This window comes from Paralichthys olivaceus, chromosome 9 (genome assembly GCF_024713975.1).
Source record: "Paralichthys olivaceus isolate ysfri-2021 chromosome 9, ASM2471397v2, whole genome shotgun sequence".
NCBI lineage: Eukaryota > Metazoa > Chordata > Actinopteri > Pleuronectiformes > Paralichthyidae > Paralichthys > Paralichthys olivaceus.
In genome coordinates, this window is record NC_091101.1 from 17,618,285 (window position 1) to 17,627,197 (window position 8,913).

Consider the following 8,913-nt stretch of genomic DNA (forward strand, 5'->3'; position numbering starts at 1 on the left):
TAACAACTCTGGAAACAGGCTTATCTGTTAACAAACTGAAAATGTTAAGCTGTAATTGATAACATAAGTAAAGCAGTACAAAGTAAGTTTTATCTGCCTGAAGTTTAGCTATAACTTCACCTGAGATTATTAATACATCATCTATATAATCAAGCCTCTCATGTATTTACACAAATGAACACCTTAAAAGGACAAATGTGGGTTAAAAGGAAAACTTTAATGTTCTAAGCACGTTTCTGCCACGTTAGCACTTGTACAAGATTGTCCTACTCTCACTTATCAAAATGTTACATTCATTGTTACAATCAAAAAATATAATCTTTCATTTATTATACAACAATAGCAAATGGTCATAGTGCTCTGATTTGAATTTACAGCATAAATAGCATTTTAACCTTTGCGCACAAACTATGGTATTATGTGATGTTAATGCGACAATAACTGAAATATGCCCCAAAATAAATAGTTTTTAACTCACAAGGCACATAATATTAAAGTTAAAAAAGTCCATATGTGAATAATTAATTGACAAATACTGTAAAATAACTGTTTTGAAGGAGGTAGACCACAGCCAACAGGACATACAGTAATGTAAATACATGTTATTTGCATTTATTTAGACACTAAACCTGAAATGCAATACTGTGTAATTAATACAGTGAATTATTACAGTAGCACAGACTGATAAATAACTCAACTTGAAGGTCATGTGTGATCAGCAGTCAATATTTTCCACAGGAAAAATCTTCACCAGCGATTTCCAAAAGACGAATCCCCTGAGTCAAAGTTCCTGTTTCTTAGGTAGCGCTTCAGCTCCTGCAGCTCGTGCGGCCCGAGGCTCTGGTCCACCCCCGGTGCGAGCTGGTAGCTCAGGGGTGAGATGATGTACCCGTTGCGGTAAAGGCAAACTTGCTTGCACAACTCAAAGCAGGTATACAGAAGGCCAAAACAGGGAACAATCTGTGAGGCAATGAAGGAAACCACGGTTGTGAGATAGAGATCAGTGACCTCCATCCTGTGATCGTGTAATAAAAGCCTTGAACACAAAGAGGGTTGTGGTCTGGTTTGTGTATTAATAAAACTCTGCTTGGTGTTTATACAAGCTTTGTTTTCCTTCAGATTGATATTCTGTTAAAAAATGTTCCTGGCAACATCTGACATCTGTAAAACAACGTGCATCTATCATGACACTGCAGCTGAAATAGGAGAGTGGCCATACAAGAGACAGAGTCTGCTCACCTTCCTGTGATATTCCTGCTATGATTTACACACTGAACATTGCTCTCCATGCCCCACCCCCCTACTCATTTACCCTTTTGCAAAGGCTACAGTCCTCCACGTCATAAAGACACTCATGTTGCTAAGCATGTGCAGTTATTTCTGTTCCTAATAGCTGTGTGTGCCAAGATGAAGTGGACCGGTACTGTGGCTAAATGAATGATATGAAATAATGTAAGTTTAAGACAAATATAGAAGTGAAAACGTACCTTTATCATGTTGGCGGTGAGACCGTTCCACAATGAGAGCACGCCTTTGTTTCTCACCACCTGCGTGAAACAGTCGATCATCCCGTTGAAATGGACGTCAACACCACCACAATGTGGAAGACGAGCACTCTGCGCCTGAGAGGAGAATAAAAGTGATATTTTAAACGATAAATCACGATGAGTCTATTAAGTTCTAATCAGAAATGTCAAGGAAAGCATGACCCTGATGAAGTGACCCCCCCCAGTCTGTCTTTACTATACTGTCTGATCATCTTTCTCTTGGGAGTAATTTTATAAGCTTCTCATTTCAACTTTTAAGAGCAAATGAGTGAAATCAATTGTTTGAATGTAAAATGCATGAATATAAAACACAGGACCAGAAAATGCCAAAATCTAAAAAATGTCGACTGATAAATATTAAACAAATTTTAGTGAGATTGACATCAAAGATGTAGATAAGGTAGAAAACATGGCGATATATAATCACATTAACATAATTAAGTATGTAAAAGTTCACAGGAGTCACATGGTGTCCTGTGCTCTTCTCTGCAGGCTGACTGTCATGTGACGGAGGAATGCTTCTTGCAGTTTCATGGTTGCTAAAGGGAACATGCAGCCTTAATGATACTGGACAATTCAAACAGCTCGTGTTGCAGAGGAGGCATAGAGCTAGTTAACCAATACTCAGCTTAAATCATTACCCTGAGCTTCAGTAAACATCCTAAGTGGTTTTCTTATCATCCATCTCTGACTGACTTGTAATGTTGAACTCTTAAAGACAAGACAAGAGCTGAATCCCTGAATGAAATGACAATGAAATAATATTCTTCATTGGAAGGTGACATCTGATAGTTTGATGAGCTGGACGTACACGACACTGATTCTGACCACTGTCTGATAGTCGGTGTCTATCTTTAGAGAACTTATCTATAGCTTGTGCAGACCCAGGACACATTCACATTCCCAGCTGCTGTTGAACCTTGTGGTTACTAATAATAGACGATTAAACAGGAAGTAGAATTCTGTCCTTTGCAGCGCCATTGTTCCCCGTGTGTCCTTTCTAACGTGCAGCAGGGACAGAGGTGATTCAAAACATACTGACATTAAATTTGCATTCAATAATTTTATTTCAGTATAAAGCTGAAAAATCTGCAACAAATAATATTTTGGTAAAAGAATTACAACTTTCCACGTTCAACAAAAAAGATGAGCGACCAAGTAGGGGAACTTCACTGCCCCCCTATGGACTAAAGGTGGTAATACAACCTAGTGAACCTGCTGAAGTAAAAACTTGTTGAGCTTAATTATCTTATTTTTAATTAATGCAGTTAACAAATAATGTAGGATTTAATTAACAAGTAGGAGAGAATTATTTGATTTAATTGAAATATCTATCACATTATTTCCAGTCCCATCTCTATGCAGTTGATTGAAGTCAAGTAGAGAATCTCAGATGTCTTGCAAATAAACCTTTTTGAGTTAAACTTTGAGTTACTCAAGTGTATAATGACTATTATAATAACTATCACAGTTCTGTGTCTCCTTATTCTCATTCTTGTATTCATTTATTTTTGCAGTTTTATTTTAATGTCTTTGTTTCAGTTCAACTAAAAGCCACAGGCCCCCTGCAGTAAAGGAGGTCTGGTGAACTTACTTGCATTTTCCTTTTCACTGTTTCAAACGGGTACGAGAGGGTTTGAGATACTCCTGCTGCAAGACAGCCGCTGATGAAGTTCTGGAGGGGAGTACAGCGAAAAGGCGGCTCCTGCCAGAGCTTGTCCAAGTTCATGTAGACTGCATAACATCCGACAGAGAAGGGAAATGCACCTGGTGAAAGTTACGGTGAAATGAATCATTGATGAAATGTGTAAAGCAAATGAGGGGAAGATAGAGGATGAAGAAAAAAGCTTCAAGGGATGGATTTTTTATATTTTTCTCAGTCCACCAGAACTACATGACTGATAAATGCACTCGATGAAAACCAAAGTTATTTCAAAAACGTCAGCTACTTATTGAGAATGAATGACTCTGTATGAATATGTATACACACCTAAAACAGTGAGGGAGAAGCCCCTGTACAGAGCCAGAAGCCCCTCACTCCTGTAGATCTTTGAGAGGGTGTGAACTACGCCGATGTAGGTGGGCTGTCTGCAGTTCTGAGCAATGAGCCTGGTCTCCACCACCTCCAGTGGGTACGTGACCAGAGCCGCAGCAACACCGGCCAGGCCCCCGGCTAATATGGCCCTCCACTGTGAGATGAAGCCCAGTTCGTCCATGTGAAGGTGGACTATCCTGCACACAGGAACAAGATTAAATGTTTAAGCCATTTAATGTAAAGTGAATTAAATAAATTCCACCATTGGACTTAAGTACCAGACACGTGCTGGTTCCAACTTTTTAAGTTTAACTTTCTTAACTTTTGGTTAATCGATTACCCAAAATGCCAAACATTCACCGGTGATTGATTCTGAGATGTGTAATTCTAGGAATTCCTCATCATTTTCTGACAAAATGATAAATTGATTAAATAATTAAATAATTGTTAGATTAACAAAATACTAATGAATATATTTGTTGGTTGCAGCTACAGTAGAGATAAAACAAAGATCTATTTTGGTTTTGGGAGACTCATGAATATTTCAGACCTTTGCAGAATTAATCAATTACATGATTAATTAAATTAGAAAAATAATTGAAATACTAATAAAAAATATTTGTTGTTGTTGCAGAACTACTTTTGTTTCTGATAAAAACCTTGTTTATTAATGTTATCAATCATCTCCATGTGTTTTGTCTCATTTAAATGTTTTTTTAATTAATTAATTAATTAATTTCATTAGCCTGATGACAGGTCCATTTGTTTCACCTCTACTGTTCCTGCCATGTATTTTTAAAACCATGAAACTATATACTTCTGTAAACCAGCAGATGAGTGGCCCTGATCATGTGTGCAACGAAGGCACAGAGGAGAGGGGGGGTTTCTTTCCTGGAACACGGTGTACTGTTCAGGACAGAGGTTTGTGGTGCAGGGGTGTTTACATGAACACGTGTCCTGAGGCTGGGGACAGACACACACACTGTGGCAGCTTCATACCTACAGACAGTAGATAATGTGTTTATGACACATGGATGGATTATGTTCCTCATACACCAGCATGTTTACATTTCAGCCATAGTGCTGTAGGTATGTCTTGTCCTGTAGTAACCCAGTGGAGGAAACAAGCAGCTGTGTGCCCTGAGTTTAGCCTTGCAGGCAGCAGTGACTCCTTCCAGGATGTGTCCATGTCTATAGATATGAGCAACCTGCAACTACTGCTAATCAATGGCCATCCTATTTCATATGCTTCTTATTTAATAGCGAATTGTTAATTTGATTGAATGTCACGCAGCGGTTGCCTTACTCATTATAATTAGTGTTGTGTCATAAAAATGGTCAAGAACCAAAAAGTATTTCATGTTTAAATTGAAATTTCAAATTTGATACAGAAGAAAAAAAATTCACTTTTGAGAAGGCTTTTTGATATTTTATTGCTAAAATCATGGCTATTCATCGTTATTCATAATTAGTCAATGAAGAAATATTCTAAAACTGCTGATTAATCATATGGTAATTTTCCAAAAAATCACCAGCAAAGCCATTTTGCTGCTCTTCTCTAATTTATAGTCATAGTACAATAGGTTCAGGTTTAGCTGATATTAGACAAAACAATGAATTTGTCATCTTAATATTCAGGGACTATGTGCCACAAGTTTATGATAGTTAATGACCTAACTGCCATTCAGGTAATCGAAAAAGTAATAATCAAGTAGCTTTTTTGTCTGTTCACCAATTCACCAATCAATCATTAACTATCAAAATAGTTGTAAGTAATAGTTGTACCAGACCTAATGAATATATACACAACATACTACCCAATGTACCTGCGAGACCAAGCTCAGGGGAAAAAATTCGCTGTGCAACTTTAAATATCGACTGAGCGAATCCTGCCTCCTCATTGGCTAAAATACCAGCGCGCCCGCCTCCTGCAGTAAAACAGGAAGTAGGTGTTCCGCTGCACAGAAAATCAAATAAACAAGTTAAAACGAACATTTCGTGTTGATTTTGTCGCGTCAAACAAACAACAAACAGTCATCGTGTCTGCTCGTTATGTTTCCACTGAATGTTACACGTGTCATCTTCTGTTTCACGACACACAAACTAATCAACGTCAGCTGACTAACCAGCTAATAACCAGCATCACTAACCACGTGAGACCAGGTGACAACAAACTGAACCAGCAGCAGTGGATTTAAACTCACCTTCTGTAGGTGGACAGGTGAACTGCGGTGTAGGGAAAGAGCCGGAGACACGAGGCGACGTTTCCCTTCCAGAAGCCCCGCAGTCCCTCATTCTGGTAGATGAGGAGGAAACTCTGACAGAAACCTCTCTTGCAGTGAAAAGTTCCCACCTGACTCTTGATCTTCACCACCTCCAGAGGAGAGGTGACGCTTTTACTGAAGACCCCAGAGAACCCGGTGCACAGGAAGCTCTGAGAGGCGGTCAGCCTGTTGTCCTTCATCACTGTGTTGTTATGATCCCGCAATCATCCCACTAACATCCCGCTAACATCCCGCTAACATCCCGCTAATCCCGCTAACACGCCACGGTCCCTGCACAGTTTGTTTACCCAAGTGTAGAGAGGCAGGGAGGGATCCGTCTCCGGCCCCGAGCTGCGGTGTTGTGTGACACACTTAACTAACGTCACTCGGGACCCAGGGAGGTGAGCTGCAGATACGCCACATCAACACCAGGGGGCGCTCTTCACGTACTATTCAAAGAGTCACTTGTGGAAGTTATGACCAAGTAAATGTAAGGTTGAAAGTTAAGTTCATTTTATGTGTTTATGTTAATTTACTAAAATGTGTATAAAAAGGTTTACAGTTAAGTTATTTACATATTTATGTTTACGCATTCATTCTTTACATATTTACACATTTAAATATTGTTTTAAGAACAGGAGTGAGGATGTGTTGAATCTGCCTCTGTAGTTCTATGACCTTTAACTTAGTCCGAGGCCTTTCTAGCTTTACTTGGTTAGTTCATGAGGGTGAGAAGCAGGAAGTGTGTGTCGCTGATGTGATGACCAGGGATGACAACAGTAAAGTTGTTCCTCTACATTAAGAGTGATCCAACTACCCCACATCGAACCCTCACGTTACACAATTCAATTCTATTCAAGCGTTTGTTGTCACTGAACAGCTGTACAATGAAACTTAAGTACCTGTCAGTGGTACAAAGAGTTAAAACAGTTAAAAGAAAACAAAGATCGAACACGCAATATGAAAACAACGCATTCCAAAAAATTACAAATCATAATTGTTAGTTTCATTGATGCAACGTTGTAATTAAAGGTCCAGTGTGTACGATTTAGGTGAAAGGGATCTGTTGGTAGAAGTTGAATATAAAATATTTCTAGTGATGTTTTCCCTAGTGTGTTTCATCTAAATTGTACAATTTGTTTTCTTTACTCATTAATCTAACACATTTTTGAATGAGCTCTTTATATTTACATCAGGAGCAGGTCCTGAGGCTGACACGTTTTTTTTACAGTAGCCAGAACTGGACAAACTAAACACCTTATGAGTTTTTATGACAACTGAAGGCTGCTACAGGTTCTCTTTCATGTTTGCAGGAAAAGGTGAGGTGAGGGGTGAAAACTTGACGACTCAATATCAAGAGTGTGTAAGTGTAAGTATGTTGGTGTGTACGATTTTTACACTTTATAATGTTTGTGTGTGAATATAGGCACATAAGTGTGTATATAAGTAATCTGTATATAAGTGTGACGTGGCATAAAATAGTCAAGAAAAGTAGAGTATTGTTCTTAACTTCAGTACAGTAATTACCATTGTTTACTTTTCCATAGTGTGTACAGTCAAATTGACATCATACAAAAGTGTATTTTTCAGTAGTCATGCTGCCTGTGCTCTTCCAGTAAATATTGACTAGTGAATTGGTTTGAGTAGTCAACTTAGACCATTTTTTCTTATTTCCCTGGAAGTATTTCAGGGCTGAGTTGGGTTTCATTGTCTCCATAGGTGGCGCAATAGGCCAACATGTTGGCTTGACGTGACAGAAACTGGGGTGAAGTAAGTAGTAACTGCTAATTAGTTTCACAATTCGTTTATTTAGTTCCTGGTTTCATGTACAGTCAAATGAACAATGTTTTTTTCTGGTTTAATATATCAAAAGTTGACATTTCATATAAAGGTCAGCATATAAACTTAAACAGGATGGTCTATTGTTAGTAAAATCTATATGTAACCCATGAGTAAAAAGAGGACACTATAATTGTTACATGTTACAATGTATCGTAGATACATGCTTCAGTTTTGATATGTACTGCCAGCCTGGTCTATAGTCAAGGCCGACAGACTGGCAGTTTTTAATTTTTCATCTAGGTTCCTCACTGTGTCCTTATGTGGATTGAAACTGTAAATTGTCGACACATTCCTGGACCAGTCAGTTGAATTAAATGTCCATCACTCTACTGAGGGAATACATCAGGTCTGATTCCCTGTGTAACTGTATTTATCAGCAGGGATCTGTCGTCACTGTCTTGTTCCAGCATCATGTTTGTTTTCTCCTTGTCTCGACCCGCTGGGAGCGCCTCCCTCCCCTGCCGGGCTGACAACCTCAGATGCACGCCAGGAGCCCACCTTCTGTCTGCGGCTGGACCACTTGGCTGCTTCACAAAGGCCTTTCTGGAATGACAGAGCCCACCAGAGGAAACGACAGCTTGATCACAAAAAGTCCCTGTGTGACCGTGATACTGGCTTTCACCTCCGAAAACTCAAACATCTCATTCTGATGTGGTTCGAAGTCATTGCAGAGGTGGTGGTGCAGAGCCAATTACTGCTGGGCAAAGTTCTTACACACTCAAGTTACATTTCCTATTAGATGTTCAACCAATAAAGCTACTAGTTTGAAGTTCACAGGGTAATTGAACATGGCAAATGAATACAAATTTAGAGGGCTGTATGATAAGGGTCAGGCTGGTAAGAGGATCTGGAGTCATTTACTTGATCTAACAGAAGAAATGTCACAGTAGGAATAAATTCATTTTTCCCGCCTGAATGATAAAAACGCTCACTTTGAAAATCCTTTGATGTCACTGTCATATGTGCGTGCAGTTTGTAAGACACAAGATAATGTGATGGTTTTCTTTAAAGATAAGTGGTGTGACGTGGACTCATGCTGCATCTTATCAAGTAATGCTTCAGCGATCAAGCAGGACGCCACCGAGAATCTGCTGCCCCTCTGTCTCCTTGATGTCCTTCCTCTGCCCCTCACATTGTCACTATAGAATACAGATAGAGCACTGCCTTCTTCCTGTATGTATAGCCCCCTCCTGAATGAGCACTTCCTCCATGCAGCAAGTGTAGT

The 8,913-nt window shown here is 39.2% G+C and overlaps 1 protein-coding gene and 1 long non-coding RNA gene across 3 annotated transcripts; one reads left to right on the top strand and one right to left on the bottom strand.

The window, feature by feature from the left end:
• Positions 1-196: 196 nt before the first annotated feature.
• slc25a43 (solute carrier family 25 member 43) lies at positions 197-6,254 on the bottom strand. The gene is made up of 5 exons (XM_020083218.2): positions 5,787-6,254; positions 3,538-3,779; positions 3,142-3,314; positions 1,488-1,622; positions 197-960 (listed from the first exon to the last, which is right to left on the bottom strand). The coding sequence occupies exons 1-5, from the start codon at positions 6,044-6,046 to the stop codon at positions 748-750; spliced, it is 1,023 nt and encodes a 340-aa protein (XP_019938777.1). The 5' UTR covers positions 6,047-6,254; the 3' UTR covers positions 197-747.
• Positions 6,109-8,628, top strand: LOC109626955 (uncharacterized). Of its 2 annotated transcripts, none has more exons than XR_002202577.2 (4): positions 6,109-6,247; positions 7,160-7,215; positions 7,566-7,616; positions 8,066-8,628. It is a non-coding gene; the product is annotated as an uncharacterized lncRNA (long non-coding RNA). The 2 variants fall into 2 exon arrangements; XR_002202576.2 differs by having other exon boundaries at positions 6,198-6,336.
• Positions 8,629-8,913: the final 285 nt, after the last annotated feature.

Bases quoted from the DNA above. Each gene is read 5' to 3' on its own strand.
- slc25a43 (XM_020083218.2), bottom strand. From the start codon at position 6,046: ATGAAGGACAACAGGCTGACCGCCTCTCAGAGCTTCCTGTGCACCGGG. The intron at 1,623-3,141 runs GTAAGTTCACCA...TTCTCCTCTCAG, and splicing joins CAGTGAAAAGGAAAATGCAA to GCGCAGAGTGCTCGTCTTCC. The intron at 961-1,487 runs GTACGTTTTCAC...ATTGCCTCACAG, and splicing joins TCACCGCCAACATGATAAAG to ATTGTTCCCTGTTTTGGCCT.